This window comes from Miniopterus schreibersii, assembly GCF_964146895.1.
Source record: "Miniopterus schreibersii genome assembly, chromosome: 1".
In the NCBI taxonomy this organism is placed as follows: Eukaryota; Metazoa; Chordata; class Mammalia; order Chiroptera; family Miniopteridae; genus Miniopterus; species Miniopterus schreibersii.
This window is the reverse complement of record NC_138101.1, coordinates 160,120,300-160,137,544: the sequence shown is the minus strand read 5'-3', so window position 1 is coordinate 160,137,544 and position 17,245 is coordinate 160,120,300. Positions and strand designations below refer to the sequence as shown.

The 17,245-nt window shown below is 38.8% G+C and overlaps 2 protein-coding genes across 2 annotated transcripts in view; one reads left to right on the top strand and one right to left on the bottom strand.

Annotated features, from left to right (window-relative positions):
- Positions 1 to 9,615, top strand: part of LOC308566620 (uncharacterized protein) — a 35,200-nt gene extending 25,585 nt beyond the window's left edge. Inside the window, exons 3-5 of the mRNA XM_081157097.1 lie at positions 6,897 to 7,072; positions 8,447 to 8,503; positions 9,386 to 9,615. Of these exons, the coding sequence (XP_081013223.1) occupies positions 6,897 to 7,072; positions 8,447 to 8,503; positions 9,386 to 9,481 (329 nt within the window). The 3' untranslated portion in view covers positions 9,482 to 9,615. The remainder of the gene's footprint in view (positions 1 to 6,896; positions 7,073 to 8,446; positions 8,504 to 9,385) is intronic.
- USP3 (ubiquitin specific peptidase 3) overlaps positions 1 to 17,245 on the bottom strand; it is an 85,853-nt gene that overhangs the window by 19,480 nt on the left and 49,128 nt on the right. Inside the window, exons 6-11 of the mRNA XM_081157085.1 lie at positions 15,631 to 15,713; positions 14,329 to 14,442; positions 11,661 to 11,774; positions 4,611 to 4,757; positions 1,553 to 1,659; positions 1,308 to 1,388 (exon numbers count right to left, since the gene is read on the bottom strand). Coding sequence (XP_081013211.1) covers positions 1,308 to 1,388; positions 1,553 to 1,659; positions 4,611 to 4,757; positions 11,661 to 11,774; positions 14,329 to 14,442; positions 15,631 to 15,713 — 646 coding nt within the window. The remainder of the gene's footprint in view (positions 1 to 1,307; positions 1,389 to 1,552; positions 1,660 to 4,610; positions 4,758 to 11,660; positions 11,775 to 14,328; positions 14,443 to 15,630; positions 15,714 to 17,245) is intronic.

Here is a 17,245-nt window from a genome sequence, read left to right as displayed (position 1 = left end):
CATTTTAGGGGGAAGTGGGGTGGACAGGGCTTCCCTGAATTTCTTCTGCTCCTGTTCAAAAGAGACAGTCACCACTTGCACAGGTGGGAACAAACTGAAAGCCTCTGTAATGTGCAGAGTTGGTTTCCTCTTGTTTCTTAGAGTAGTCCAGTGTTTTTCACAGTCATCCCGAGAGAGTTCCAGAAACTACCCGAGCAACAGTTCTACATGCAAGACCTCTGCTGCTCCTATTTTAACAAGCCAAATGTGGAACGATGTCCCTGGGACACAGGGAAGCCTGCCCCTCCCCAAAAGCTGTATTTTTACTAGGATGACTGGATTCTAGAGAAGTGCAGTCCGTAGAATTTTCTGCAATAACAGTAATGTTGTGCATCTGTGCTGCCCAATACAATAGCCACCAGCCCATGGTTATTGAACACTTGACATATGGCTAGTGTAGGTGAGCAACTGAAAATTTTTTATTTTAATTCAATTTTAATAGCCACATATGACTATGGTTGTCACACAAGACAGCAGTTTTCGACCATTACAATCTTTTGTTTTTTAAGAAAAAATACCTATCCATCTATCTACCTACCTACCTCCAATTATGACAATACTCCCTAAAACAGTTGAATTACTTTAGTGAACATAGAATTTAGGGCAGGAATTATGTTACTTGCCTTCAGTGTGCAGTTACTTAATGACAAACACGTATTAGGTCCTCTTTTTTCTATCCTAGTTTCTTCTTTTCATGACTAATAAGAACAATTAGTCATTATAGAGGTTGGGGAAGGATAGGTCTCTTGCCTTCACTAAGTAGTTAATACTCATCAAGGAAAGAAGTTGTTCAAAATCTTGCAAAGTAAATGTGAATTTTAATATTCCTGTCATTAAAAGTAGGGCCTTAGGCTTAACCAATGGCAGTATCAACAGATTTCTCAAACTCGGAAGAATCTGTCACACGTAAGAATAAATACCCCGTAATTCATGAGGCTTGGCTGAATATTCTTTCTCCCCGTGGACACCAGCGGATATCCATGGAATAAATTCTATTTCATTAGGTCAGTAAATGTTTTGTGATGGACTTTCACTTTTAAAAGGGAAAGGTGAGAAATATTTTATGCTTGACCTACTGTCTCTGGCAAGCATTCTCATTAGACAGAATTTTTTTGGAGAGAGAGACATCCAGGTTTGACTTTTATTAAGTTATTAACACAAATTCATTAAAGTAATTAGCAACCCAGTACATACAGATGGAACTTATAAACATATTCAGGTATTTCAGAGGGAAAAAAGAATTCTAGAACATTAATTTAGTATCTTACCTCGTAAGGAACAAACTAGTCCATTTTCTTGATTCTTAGAGCGCTTATTTCTGAACTGACTTGGAATATCTAATGAAAGGTCTTGAAAGGAAATAGGAAAACAGCTGTTAAAGTCAGATAACTCAAAGAGTAATTTCAAAAACTGTTGTATTTTTAATGACTTATCTCCACTGTCTTAATTTTCAAAGGAAACATTAAAATTATTCTAATACAGTATCAATCTCCTCATACCAAATATGTCTTACCTAGGAATGGATCGAACTTCCTAGATTCTGTCCCGCATATGAGGCAGTTGACCTCGTTCTGGAGAATGCCTCCGAACATGGCCGTGACAACCGTAGAGGCTCCATTTCTAAGAAAGCACATAGGAAAACATCTCAGCAAAAAAGGAAAATAACTTATATGTATTTAAACTATAAAATAATGCAAAAACTTCAAAAAATATTTAGACGTACACTAAAGAAAAGGGCTAAGTCACTGACTGACTGGCCTCCCCCAGGCCCTCTTCCATCCATTACTTTCTCCAAAGTCACAGACACCGGGCAGTTACCACTCCCAGCCATCGGGTCATGTGCGTGCCTACGCTCGGGGCACAACACTTCCCCAGTTATGTCCAGAGGAAAATGAGGGAACCGCCTCATATCTGAGTCTTTTCAAGGCCTCTCATCTCACAGGGAGGCCGCAGTTACTTTACTTTGAACCACCACCTCAACTGGAGATAGGTTTCCATTTTTCCAGGTGCTAAGCTGTCCGGGTTGGGGGAAAGAAGAAAGAAATGTCGTGCTTCTTTAGTGATCACTGGTGGAGGTCTGACTTTACAGCTGAAGTGCTGAACGTTCCTGTCGACAAGCCTTTTAAGAAGCTCGCTTAACATAAATAATTCCTTTGTGGAGGTCAAGAATACACTACTTTAATAAAAAACAAACAAAAAGCCACACAACTGCCCTCCTGTTAGTGAACCCTTAGCGCCTTGGCTTCGTCACATGTAGAAGGAACAAGGTCCATCCACCTCAGAGGCGGTGTGAAGACGAAATGGGCCGCGTGTGCACAGCACTTTTAAACAAGTGCTTACCAGAAAAAAAGCCCTTCAAGAGTGTTAAGGGCTTTTTATTACCATAATAATTAGCATCATACCTGCTTTTTGCTCTTCTTTAAGTACCTATTTTGAACATGTCTCCCCCCCCCCTTTTTTTCCTTTAAAACTTTTTATTTCAGAGAGAGGAAGGGAGAGGGAAAGAGAGGTAGAAACATCAATGATGAGAGAGTCACTGATCGGCTGCCTCCTGCAGAGCCCGCAACCTGGGCATGTGCCCGGACCAAGAATCGAACCGTGACCTCCTGGTTCATAGGTCGACGCTCAACCACTGAGTCACACCGGTCAGGCTGTACCCCACTTTTTTGACAGCTGCACGGCATGCCACAGTATGGACACAAGAACAACTGAGAAAGTACAGCAGTGAGAGCATGATTAGCAAACACCCTATTAAGCACATGTGAAGGGCCATTCTAAGTACTTTCCATTTATTAACTCAGTGAACCCACACAGCAACTCTATGAGGTAGACGTGATTATTCCCATTTCACAGACCAGGAAGCTGAGGTCCAAAAGGTTAAGTAACCTGGCCCAAGGTCACACAGCTGGTCTGGCCCAGGCAGCTGTTCTTAATACTATGCTCCTGCTCTGAACTTAACCAACATAATAATATTAATGGGTACTGAGGCTGTTCCAATATTTTGCTGTCATTAATAGTACAACAAGAGACACGTATCACCCTTTGTGCACTTATGCAGTTACCTTCGGCCAGTAAATGCTTTTATGCTAATAGGAATCTGAGGTGCTTTCTGACACTTGTGATCACTGAGCTGCACTTTCTGAACTGCTCTGAATCAGTTGCAGTGATGAGACAGATAAAACCTACCCGAGCAATTCTATTATTTTAAAAGTTTGCTTCCTTTGGCTTTCTTCCCTTACTGAAAAAAAAAAATATTTCAGCTTTACTATATTTCTTAAGTTGTTCATAAGCTATATGGCTTTCGTATAGAAATTAAACAAATAGGGACGATATATTGGGAACTGTAGAACACAACGGCCACTTCAGGTTTTAGGTTTACTCTCTGTGTCATGAAGGGCACCCCAAAAATGACTATGGAAATAAAGGGACTATGACTGATCTTTTCATACTGATGTTCACATACAATGCTGCCCTTAATTTAAAGAGAAACTACTTTATTTCAAAGCAGAACATTTAAACTCAATGTAGTTCTTCCTTTATCATTTCTGCCTCTCAGTAAAGGGTACTAATCAAGTCAAAACACAAAACAGAATTTTTCATTTAATACTATTTTTAGTTTGGTGCTAGCAGCAAGAACAGTTCTGCCAGTCATAGGTCCTTCCCTTTCTGTATTGGAATCTAATTGGAATCATAGCTACAAGAACCTAGAAGACCAAACGTTTTGAGAAGTACAGCAATTCATGTTGGTCACTCTTCTCTGACCCGGCCAGATTAGCTATGAGACTGTTTAGTCATGAAGAAGGCCTTATCTCAGGGGCTGCCAGGCAACACTACAGCGACCTCTATGTATTTCCTCCTCTTTTGTCCTTGGGGAATTCATCTTATAAATCCCTATACTGCATACATAGGTCAACACAAAACTTCAAAAATATGAACAAAAGGAGACTACACTACAACTAACCAATATCCAGGCTGAAATATCATAAAACATCTATGCCTCGAGCAAAATAAACGTTCTAATCTCAATGTATATTTTGGGGCATTAGTACTTGGAAAAGCAATCCAAAGGGTTGGTTTTGTTCATAGTGAGGTAAGGAAAAAATTCCAAGAACTTACAAATTTCTCAATTTCAATAAAGAACAGATATACTTTAGGAAAATTCAAGTCCAAAATGAGGCTTTAGAAAAATTCACATTCAAAATATTTTAAGCCTTTGTTTTTAGTGAATATAATTATTTTAGTATATGAAAAGTAAGTCTTCAAGCCATCATTCAGTACATTTGGAGGAAACCTTTTAAATGCTAAATTGTACAAATATTATCTATTGCTTTTCAAGTTTTAAAATTATCTATATCAAATAACAATCAGAACTACACCAAGATGCAAATACAAGATGCCTGGTCTGGAAGTGGGAGACATGTGCCAGTCCACTTGGTCACAAAGTTCAAATGCAAAAATTTTCAGCAAAGGTTAAGGAAAACTCTCCACCTTCCATTCTAAATCTAACAAACAATATCACCAACAGAAATGTTTGCAGTTCTCCTAAAACACCAAAGGAAATTAAATCTTACATGCAACATTTGTTACTTGCAGACAGGGTAGAATTCTCCTGCAGAATTGCTGAGCGAGAAACACCGTTGAAACCACCCTGGAGTTCCAAGTGCAGATGGTCCAAAAGGTAGCGCATGAATTCATGGGCATCCTGCTGCTGGTAGCCCCTGAAACGAACAGAAACAGTCTGTCACGGAGGCGGCCCCGCTGCCCAAACAGGCAGAAGGGAAAAGCGGTGGGCAGGGCTGCAGCGCGCGCAGAGCGCAGGGCACAGCGAGGCGCCTGGGCTTTCCATCCCCACCTGCTCCATGTTTTACACACAAAATTTCTCAACAAGAAAAAAAAATTCTACTTTTTGAAAACACGGAATATTAAAGCTAATTGGATTGTAGTGATTTCAACTGACCCCACTTGAGAGATGAGGAAAACTGAGGGACAAAAAAGGGGGTTGGGGCGTGATTTGCCTAAAGTCCCACAGAGATGGATGGACTACACCCCGTCTCTCCTGGAAGGGCCCTGAACCTTCCCACTGTCCCGCCGGCCCCTCTACAAGATGCTCAAATGTTAAAGTTTCACATCTTAACTCCACCACAGAACTAGGTCTAAACCACCACTATAAGAAATAAGGAATCTAAAACTAATTTTTAGATTGAAAGACACTAGTTTTTAAGCATTGGCTGAAAGAAAAAGAGAAATTATCTAAAAAGTTAGACATCTAATGTTCTATACTTGCCTCCTAATCTCAATTCAAAAGACGTTGTTTAAATAAATACTTTAAAAAATGCACTGAGTCACACACAATTATTCTCTATCCTAAAATTTTAATATAGCAACATATTCTTAGGTTACTTCTTCCACTTTATTCAGATAGGAAATTATATATAATAAGATCAATGACAAGTAAACAGAAATGAAGGCTGACAGAAAATAAAGCTGATATAATTGGAAGGTAATAGAGGTGTACGTTGATAAAATAAATCAAGCAATGAAATATAAGGTACTTGCATAAAACTGTAGATGGAAAAGACTTCTGCCTACATTCTGCCAGCACGGAAGGTTCTCTTTAATCTATCCTCTAAATCTCAAGTTTTTCTGGCTTGGTCTTGAGTCAAAACTTCCACCGCTCTTCCAGGCAATGGTTCCATAAGCAAAATTTCTTTCAACCAGAGTTTCCCTCAATCTATATTTTCCCCCTTTTCCTGAAATTTCTCCTGGAAATAAGAAATTATGAAAACAGTCTGCCTAATCAATGGAACTTAAATCAGAAGTCACTTTAGCATTGCACTATAACTTTTTCTGAACTACTTAGCTACTAATTATCAATGAGTCCAAGTATTTCTTCTAAGATTCATATGAATAAAAATGTTAACATTCACAGTCAAAAGTATTCACTCAAAGTTGGTAGTTCCTTTATGTATCTATGCGAGGTGCTTTAAACTTTTTCAATACAACATCCTTTTTATTTTTCATAACTCAAAGGTAATATTACTACTTTAGGAGATATCTGAAATTCTATTACATATAAAAATAGTTTCATTCTTTCATCAAAATAACCTGATATCTAATCATGTTTCTAAAATGAGTCATTTTAGAAACCAGTCAGTACCTTGTAGTTATGCTGATTTGCATTTTCATCAAATACATTCTTTTTAAAAAATAATCTTCCTAATGTATACTGATGAATGTTTCCAACCATACCATGATTCTCTTTTCTTTTATCAAAAACATTATATTATGATGTTTCTTTTACCATTAGAAACACATTTTGATGTACTTGAGATCACGGAACACTGGGCTATTTTATAAAGGTTAAGTTCTGGGTTTCTATTTTAACGTGTGATCTTTACCAGAAAAGTTTCTTCTAAGACTACGAAATTTTCTGATTCTGACTAAATAGATATTTACAATTCCATTTTTAAGTACTTAAATAAAACCTTTCATTGACTTATCTGAACGTCTTAACAAATATTATTTAGTATGTTAAATCAACAAACTTCAGTTACCTTTTTAAATTATTTGCCAATTATACAACCTGGGCTTCAGAGTTTCCTCTCCAGTTAATTAGGTTTCTCTTGTTTGGTAATCACATTAAAGGAAACACTCCTCACATCTGGGTGCAGTATTTATGTTTTGTATACAAATTATTTCACTGATGTCAAACAGGTGTTTGTGAGTTAGTGAGGAAATGGATTTATGCAGAATTGAGAGACAAGAAGACAGAGGGAAATAACAGTGGCTCCAATTTTAACACTTCCTTATCTTTACTTGTTTGACCTTAAAGATTTCCTCCTCTTTAATGTCTACAGGAAATCTGTGTCATAAAAAAATGCTGTGGGAAATAATTGTTAGAGAGCACACTGCAAACATAAGAAGCTTAAAGGATCATGAATCATCCCTTCTGAACGAGGGGGCTGAGAAGAGGGGACTGTTGAAGGACCACATGGGGCAGCTGGCTCTTCACAACAATTGTTGGCACAATGAGGTAAGCCATATTTACCCAAATCTTTAAAAAAAAGAAATGCCCCAATAAAGAATGATCGAAGAAAACGTTACTCTGCCCTGGCTGGTGTGCCTCAGTTGGTTGGAGCACCATGCCGTACACAGAAAGGTCAAGGGTTCTATTCCCAGTCAGGGCACATACCCAGGTCAGGGTGCGTGCAGGAGGCAACCGATCGATGTTTTACTCTCAGATCAATCTCTCCCCGCTTCCCTTCCTCTCTCTCTAAAATCAGTAAAAAAGCATGTCCTCAGGTGAAGATTTTTTAAAAAGGAAGAAAAAAATGTTACTTTGCAGCTGACTTGAGTGTGAAAAGCAGACATTCCAAATAATCAGACACCAAAGATATACACACACACAAGTACCTGCATGATGCCCCAACATGCACAATTGTGACACGCACCTGTGCGTTACTGACTAGTCTCTGGGCAGTACCAGCACATAATTTATAAAAGACCAAGAAGGAACAGGACAGGCCTCTACAGGCTCAAATTTTATCATTCTAGAACAAACGTCTCCGAAAATACCTAGGACATGCTAGAACACTAGAACTTTAAGTTCTGTTCATATTTAAATTATCTTTAACATTCATAAACGAATTCTAAATTATTGTTTTGTCCAAATTACTTGCAAAACCAAAATCAGTTAAATTTAGCCATTCCTACCCAGCATGTGGCACCTATCATGGTTGTTTCTTCAAGCAAAAAACATCAGAAAAACAAAAATTTCAAAAATGATTTCTGTTTACAAACACGCACAAGAAATACAACAGCAAAATTCCTGGATAGAAGAGCTAATATTGTTTAAATATAAAATATCCTCCAAATTACCTGTTAAAGTTTTCTATTTACAAAAACCCATAAAGATTACTGTTAAATTAAAATACCACAATTAAAGACCTATTTGTATACAAAGACCTTTACGCTTTCTACAGCACCAAGTAGAACAGTTAGCAAATATAAGAATACTGTTCCAGTAATTCATTCACCCATCATGTTTAAATATTAATTACAACAAGAACTAATTTTTTAAAAACTAAACAAAACTCTGTTTTGGGAAGTGAAGGCAAATACATTAGATCAGGTTATACGTGGAAGTAGAAACAGTGCAGAAGTGATGTGAGAAGCAAGGGAACAAATACCAGCCCTGATCTGAATTATCAAGAGACTTTCCTGGAGAGAGTTAGTTGGATCCTAAGAAAAGAAATGGGACCACGAGGCAAATACTGCAGGCAGGAAGCACATGACAAAGGTATGGAAGCGACAAGTCAAAATCATGTTAAAGAAAGCAAAGGCTAGCAGAAAAGACTATCAAAATTACAAAAGCCAGTATCTTTTGAGTAAGCAATTTCTCTTTCAGGTACATGCATATGAATGTATGAGACTACCCACTGCAGCCCTGTTCGGAACAACAAAGGTAAGGAACGAGTCCCCGTTGGTAGGGGGCTCTTACATACATTGTGATATAGCCATAAAGGAGAATATTGCGCAGTCATAAAATAGCCCGAGAAAGCTATTTATATACTGATATGAATCATCTCAAAATAGGAAAAAAAGATGTTACCATTTATGTTAAAAATTACACACATACAGAAACACACACGCTTGTATATACACATGCAGAATATCACTGAAAGGATACACAATAATCTAATAACTATAGTTAATTCCAGAAAGCAGAATGAATGGCTTGGGGACAGAGTAAAAGAAAAACATTCATTGCATATCCTTTTTTATCTTTTGAAATTTTGAACCACCTGTATTTTGCCTAGTTTTTAAAAAAAACTTTAAGATACTTTTATGAACTAGAGAAGGACAGGAAAAGCTGGGCAGCCACAAGCAGCATGGCAAGTAGGTACTGTAACCTCCCCCGGTCCTCGGGGGATGTGGCCAAGGCTCGCTGGGGATGCCTGAGACTGAGGGTGGGCCCTGAACCTGTGCACACTGTGCTTTTTCCTGTACAAACATACCTATAACAAAGTTTAACTTATAGAGTAGGCACAGGGAGAGATTAACAGCAGCAATAAAATAGAACAATTATAAAAACATACTGTAATAAAAGTTATGCAAATGAGACACTATTTAGTAAAATAAGGGCCACATGACAGCCTATCTGATAGCCAAGGCGGCTAAGTGAGCAGCGGTGTGGGGAGGGCGGGGCGCAGCGGAATGACCCGGCCTGGGCGGGCGGGCCGGACGGGGTTTCACCGTGCTGCTCAGACTGGCGGCAAATGAAAACTTATGAACTGTTTATTTCTGGAATTTCCATTTAATATTTTTGGATCATGGCTGACTGCAGATCCCTGGAACCACAGAGAGTGACCATGGATACGGAGAAGCTACCGTGTGTCTGCTGGGAAGGTCAAGCTTCAGGAACCGTTTCCCTGCTGGATAAAACTGGGTTTTGGTTTGAAAGGAAAAGAAAAAAAAATAACTTTGATGGTTTCTATACCCAAAGCTGTTGATTATTTTTAGAATATTTTTTCTGCATTTATTTAATAAATAAAAGTTGTTCCTATTTTTATGTGCAAGTTTGTATTGCAATTATTCATATTTCATTCCACGGGAGCAGATTCCCTAGACACTGTCATATCTTAATCAAGGAAAATGAGCTTTCTAAACTTTAAACAAAATTTACTCTGGGATTATAACAGAAACATAATTCAAGACTCATTGTGCTTCCACACAGACATAAGGACACTACCCTGCAAACCTAAGAGAAATGACAATTATAAGAAGAAAGTCCGACTACCTGCCTCACAACTGGGCACTGTCCAGTGACCCTGTGCTATAGCTTTATCCATGATATAATCTCAATATCCAGATCCAACCAAAAGAAAGTTATTCTTTAATTACATGGAAATGGGGAATAATCCCATTATTACAGGACTAAGAGAAAGCCTTGCTAAGAATACACAGGCGTGTACTCTCGCCAGTCATTAAGGAAAGAGTTCATGTGCATGAGGAATCATGAGACGCAGGGCCAAGTTCCTCAACCTGGTTACCTTTTCCAAAAGTTCTTGCCCTTTATCGGCAGGAGTACTGGCATGTGCAAAATTAAGCAGCTAAAAACTAAATCATGCTCACAGTTGGGCTACAGAAAATATAAAGAGACGTGTGCAGATTTAGAGGAAAAGTAGAATTCTATCGAATAAATAGTGTTTCTAAACTCCCAATTAAGAATGAGGGGCCTGAGTCAACACTGGGACCAAGCAGAATAGTATTCAGTTAGTTGCAGGCCTCACTCAGTCAGGCATGTGGACAAATTATCGTTAAAAGACCTATCATTAGCCAATCCCACAAAGACCTGGTTCTCACACTGGTCCTGACATCTACTAGCTGTATAAGACTGAACAAGTTGCTTCTCCTCTGTCTTAAAATGGGGCTAACAGTTCCTACTTTGAGAGGAATTTTGTTGTTTTTTAATGAAGATCAGATATAAAAGACCTAAAGTGCTAGGCACATAGTAGGCATTCCATAAATGGAAACTATTTTTATACAATAATAAAACATAAAGATTAAATCCCTATTAAGAGTCTAATTAGGTGATTATGTTAGAAATTTTATATTAAGTCCAAACCCGATCAGTGGTAACTTAACAGTCATTTTTCCACCTTTCCTACTTAAGAGTCAAGAAATCCTAAAATCCTCACAAAATTAGTCTCCTGCAAGGAGACTTGAATGGCATGACATACATAAAAGAAGTTTTTCTTCAAAACAAAGATCAAGGGTAATAACAGTTGATCAGAACAACTGATTTCTCTATACCACCTACATATCTAAACCACTATTGGGCAACAGAGCAGGATACATGCTCTGTTTTACTACAGCATGCTGGATTTAAAAAAAAAAAAAAGAGAGGGATGTACATTAGCTGCCAAAATCATGACTAGTAAGAACCATGATTGCTTCAGAAAGATAAAATCAACAGAAGGTGGCAATGGCTGTTGTCAAACACCTGCAGTGCCCCAAATCTGCTATGACCTGAATCCCTCCAGAGGTGACTAGGCCAGAAGACGTAGGGTCCTCTGACAACAGCGCTGTTTCCCTACTGGAGCGAGGTGGGCAGCGGGCACAGAAACAAGCCACTCTGCAGCCACATTAGCGTGGGCCCAGCCACCTCCTGGCAAGTGAATCCCAATGCACTTGACTAGTCTCCCAAGGCCTTCAGAACCCAGAGCAGAACTGTGAATGCCACGGATTTCTGATTACAGTTGGAATTTTGTTAGTTGAAATAACAAGATAGTGTATGATAGTAATTATTCTTTATACGATTTTGAAAGAATCAAGGAAATTTTGTCCAGTATGTTTCCTTAGAGCACATTAAGTTATTTATAAGGGCTTTGTTTTTACAACAACAAAATATCCTACCCTTTGTTAAAGACATTTCTAACATCTATTATTTAAACAAACATCTGTCTAGTCAGATATATCCAACTTCTTCTGCTTTAAAAAGAAAAAAGCGAAACCAGTCTTTAATACTTAGAATACCACCACTTCCTTGGAAATTGTCTCAGGAACAGCATAAAGACTAATAGTAATGTTTTAAGTATCTTTCATTAAGTAATACTTACCTAAAATTCGGCATAATCTTCCAAATAACATAAAATAAGGACTCTGGGCTAAATGCAGTTTGGCTGCCTTGCCATAGAGCACACAGTGTCTTTCTAAACTCTTCCACCAAAGACCTGCAAAAGAGGAAGGGACGATACCCTTAGCATCAACGAGAGGCTACTATTTCAATGCATAATGTCCAATTGTCTAAAATTCATAATAAAAACATAAAAAGGGTCTGGTCTCTTCTGAGCTAAATCTGACAATTAAGTAAGAGCATCACAAAAACCCACATAAATAACAGTAATTACTGACAAACCCAGTTTTGTAACCATATGCTGAAGTCTGCCAAAGTACTGCCGTGTTAGTACAATAAAGCAATGGGTAAGTTATAAACCAAATTACTTAAGAATATACATTTTAAAAAACTTAAAACAACGAACAGAATCTCTTTCTCCATCTCCTGCATTTCTCCCCCTGCCCCTCACTAGGAGCACTTCCCAGACCTCAGTGTGACCATCTGCTCATCACTGCCTCAGAGAGTCCATCTGACACAAGGCTTCAACACTCGGCTCTATACCAGTGACTCTCAAAAATCTAAATCCAGAAGCCACATTTTCTCATGACCACTTTTACTCAGGTCCCTCCAACTTCCAAAGGGAATTTCCACTGGATGCCCTCTTGCCAGTTCCAACTCGACTGTACTGAACCTGCTCTCCTCTCCCTAGTGTCCCCTAGTATCCAGTCTCCTCCATAGGAACAGAAGTTCCTTTTTTCCCCCTTGACACATAAACTTCTGGAATAAAAAACTCTGAGTGTATTTTACTTCTGAGAAATTTCCTTATTAACTCTTCCTCCTTCCTTCTAGCTGGAATGAGAATGAACTGGTGGCACTCCAGTTCCTGGACTGTGTGGCTGAGGGCCCCACCCCAGGGCTGGTGGAACAAAGAGCTACAAGGAGCCTGAAGACTGTGTGAAACAGCCCTAGACAGATAACCTCCAACTTCTGCACGAGAAAATAAGCCACGGATGTTTAAGTCACTGTTAATTTTAGTTATTTATGCATGTAGCTAAACTGATATGCCTCCTCAACTTCAATGACCACATCTGTCAAAACAACTACCATATTCACGGATACCTAACTGATGTCTCGGAATCTCAATATCTTCTTTCTCAACCTGTTATCCAGTATCCCTGGGATACAAAGCATATTTTTTACTTCTTAGTACCTGAAATTTTGTTTGAGGAATTCCCCACCTTCAGAGTCTTGGTGAGAGTCAGAGCTTGCCTCCCAGTATGGAAGCTGGAAAGGCCAGATACTTGCTTTCTCAGCCTTCCTTCCACCTGCCCTGCAGGCAGGACTCAGGTACAGGGCCTGGGTTCTGCCTATTTGAAGCAGGTGTTAGCGATGCAAAAAAGCTGGTACAGTCCCAAATCCTTTCTGGTGGCAAAAAGCATCACGTGGAGTTCACCCAGCGCCCAGCTCCAGCGGTGCCGGCAGTGGGAGCCCTGGCGCTGCACTGGGCAGCAGAAGCAGTGATGTCCTCGAGGGGGAATACCATGGGATGACTGTGGCTTTGGTTCTGGATGCCCAGACTTCAGACCTGATTTTCTACCCACCCAGTAATGGTTAGCGCGCCAATCAGATCTTCAATACATTCCCTGTCTGCCTACAATGGCCAGAAGCATTTCCATGGTTTGAAGCTAAACCTTGAATTACATTAATACATGGAGCACTGCTCGCTCTTCCTTTAGGGTTGTGCACATGTATTTTCCCTCTTCATGTCCCTGCTACCCCTCCAACCCAATTACTACAGAATGTGAAGCCTCCCTAAATGCAAGCATTTTCCAGTGCCTCCTGTATGCTGTTATCAAAGTAAACTCTTAAGGCACCACTTCTAGTGATATCAGTCCATCCCTGCTCCAATGCCTGGTTTTCAAGCCCCCCCACATTTTGGCCCTAACGGTACAGTACACTGGTCCAGCATGTTCTATCCTAGTCTCCCTCAGCCACTCAGGCAGAACCGTGCCAGGTTAGAAGATGGCTTTTTGGAATGTGTGGGGATGGGGGGGGGGGTAGGGATGGGCAGGCAGGTAAAACATTACATTAAAATATATACAGATTATAAATCATATCCCTGTTTCAGTAATGGTAAGATATGAAAAAATGTGCCTCTTATAAGCATAATATGCTACATCTTCTAAACCCCAAATAGAGCATAACTGCACTGAATACATATTGCCTCTCAATAATCACTTGTTAATTTTCTCCCTCTTCATATCAATGAAAAATTGACTGTATTGACCCTGTAATTAATGTAATGACTACAAATTAATTTTATTATCCAAGACAGATTTATCTAACACTATCAGACAAGTCAATTCACAAAGACTAGTAGTATTCCTGCTGGTCTACCCCTAGAACTGTATTTCATACACAGATGTCAATTTTAGATTGTCCAAATTCACAAAGACTCAGTAAGTAGAGTGCTAAATTTATGCCGCCTTTTAGGTAAATATATATAAAAGAATTCCAACATTTATTACAATTACCAGCTAGATACTTAAACACAATTTTTAGAAGAGTTTTTTTAAATGTCCCTCTGAACTCACATATGTGATGGAAATCACCAGTGAGAGTCATTTGTTTTGTATCAAGGCCAGAAAGGATTCATTCTTAGAACTCACACATTGTTATCTCCTTGGCTCCTGGTGTGGTACGTTCGCCTTCCAGCCGTCTTCCCGTTCCTTAACTCCACAGCGGGCAGTTCTTTGAAATAACAGCAAAACTGTTCAATGTTACTATTTAAAAAGGAAGGGAAGAAAATTATTATTTTTTAAAATTTACTGGGACTATAAAGAAAGTTCTATGAAACCTACATATAGATTTTGAAAATGTGATCTTTCCATTTTTCATTTAAATTGTACTCAGTGTAGTCTATTGCATTGAATATCTTCATTAAGTTTTGACATTTATTCCAAGAAAAAGTATAAATAGGTGACTGCAGAAATGAACGAAGACCTTAACACAAAATCTCTGTTCAAAAAATCCTCAATTTCCCCTCCCCCCACATCTATAAGTTGTCACCATTTCTTTCTTCTCAGGGTGCTTGTTTGCAGGTGGTCAACAATTTTCTCAAATAAAAACAACCCATGAAACCAAACATACTGTTTAGATACACTACACAGAGTAACAAGGAAAATTCAAATGCCAAATTTCTTCTTTGGGCAAACTGGATTAAGCTAATAGTACCTTTAAGGAGAGAAAAAATATGGCTTCTGCCTTATTCCCAAGGTGGCCTTGGGAAGATAATTTATTATGACGTTTGATGGCTCATTGAAACCTAAAAGTACACAACTTTCAAAATATTTATTCTATACAACTTATGTCAGCCTTCTTGGCCATTTTATTTTTACTGCTTATCTTATATTCTGAAGATCTTCTAAACATCCAATCTTAGACTACACTTAAGGCTCAGCTAATGATTCAGATGTTTTCTGAACAAGGTTCCCTGTAGCCCAGGAGTCTGCAAACCACAGCCCACATACCATATCTGGCCCTGGGCCAGTGAGCTTTTACATTTTTAAATAGCCATTTCAAAAGGGGATGGGGTAGAGGGGAGAAGACTATGTGAGAAACTGTAGGTGGCATGCAAAGATTAAGAATATTTATTTAATCTGACCTTTTACAGAAAAAGTTTGCTGGCCTCTGCTCTAGCCTATTCAAGAAGCAATAGGAAATAAATAACAGCTAGCAGTTATTTAATGCTAGGCACTTTTCTAATAAGTACTTTATATACATTACATTTAATCACTCCAGCTACCCTGTGAGGTAGAACTACTATTCCCAATTTTGCTGATTGGGAATTGAGGAACTTGCCCCAAGCCATATGACTAGAGTCGATGGCAGAGAGGATCTGAATCCACAGCTTTTGCTCTTAACCATTCCACTAGCAACTAACAACAGATACTTAAGCTCTATCACATCACCTGAGTGACTGAAGGATGGCATTCATAAAACACGTGTTCCCCAAATTCCGAAGGCCTGTGGCACAAATGGCAGTGGTGCTTCCCTATAAAATGGGACAAGAAGAGGCCATCAGTAATACCAAGAGAAGGCTGATATTTCAAACATCGAAACAAAGCAAAGGCATATATTTGCAATTCCAGCCAATCTGAATTGGTCTTTTTTTATCCAACCAATATTTCAAACTCTTTTATATTTTCTGCATAAGTGTCTAGATATGTTTAGAAAGTTGTTTCTGATCCTGGGGTTGTTCTAAATAGGAGTATCTTACGGAAGCTTTTGAGAAAAGCAGCATTAATAAGTACCATGCAAAAACCATGAAGATCCTTAAAAGAAGTAAACATTAAGATTTAATGTCTTTATAAGAGTCTATTAAAACTACTACTAATAAAAAAATATAAATTTTATACCCCAAGTATTTCTGTCACCAAACTTTTAACTCTAAGCTATACATAAATGACCAATACATGTTTTTCTAGCAATAGAATATCAATCTTAAAAAAACTACCTGAGCCCAGCTGGTGTGGCTCCTTAGTTGAGCGTCAACCTAGGAACTAAGAGGTCACAGTTCGATTCCCGGTCAGGGCATATGCTCGGGTTTTGGGCTCGATCCCCAGTAAGGGGCATGCAGGAGGCAGTAGCCAATCAATGATGTTTCTCTCTCATCGATGTTTCTCTCTATCCCTTCTCCCTTCCTCTCTCTCTAAAAATCAATAAAATCATGCTTTAAAAAAAACTACCTGAACTTCCCTTAAACTAAGGCTTGGTTTTCTGCAAGAGCACCATAATGCCTCAATACTACACCTAAACACTGGAAGTGAACCTACCAATCCAACTCAAAGCATCTCTGTGCACAATTCAGATGGCCAGAGAGCATTTTAGCTCCTTCTTTCACAAAATGCTAACACTTTAAAGTGTGTCTATATATAGCTAAGCTAGCACAAGAGCAGAGAGGTAGATGCAGGGTAAAATTATTAAAATATTTTGTGATTTTTTTTGCCCTGACTGGTGTGGCCCAGTTGGCTGAAGCACTGTCCCACACAATGAAAGGTGGTAAGTGGGATCCCAGTCAGGGGGTGTGTGGGTGGCAACCAATCAATGTTTCTTTCTCACATCGATATTTCTCTCTTTCCCTTCCTCTCTCTAAAATAAATAAAAATTGTTTTAGGATAAATAATTTCATGATTTGCCCTACTAATTGGACCCTGTTCTCAGTGATTAGAGCGTCAGTCCACACACCAAAAGGTCACAGGTTCAATTCCCAGTCAAGGGCACATACCTGGGCTGCAGGTTTGATCCCTGGCCCCGGTCAGGACACCTGTGGAGGCAACCAATCGATGTGTCTCTCTCACATCAGTGTTCTCTCTCTCTCTCTCTTCCTCCCTCCCTCCCTTTTAGTCTCTCTAAAAATCAAAGGGAAAAAAAATATATTCTTGGGAGAGGGTTAACAAAAAACAAAAAAAATATTTCGTGACTTTTAAATTTTACTAACCCATTAATGGCTCAAACATCTGGTAACAGACAGTTACCAGAATGAGAAAGCATATTCTTTTATAGTAAGTTGTATTAATGAAGTCC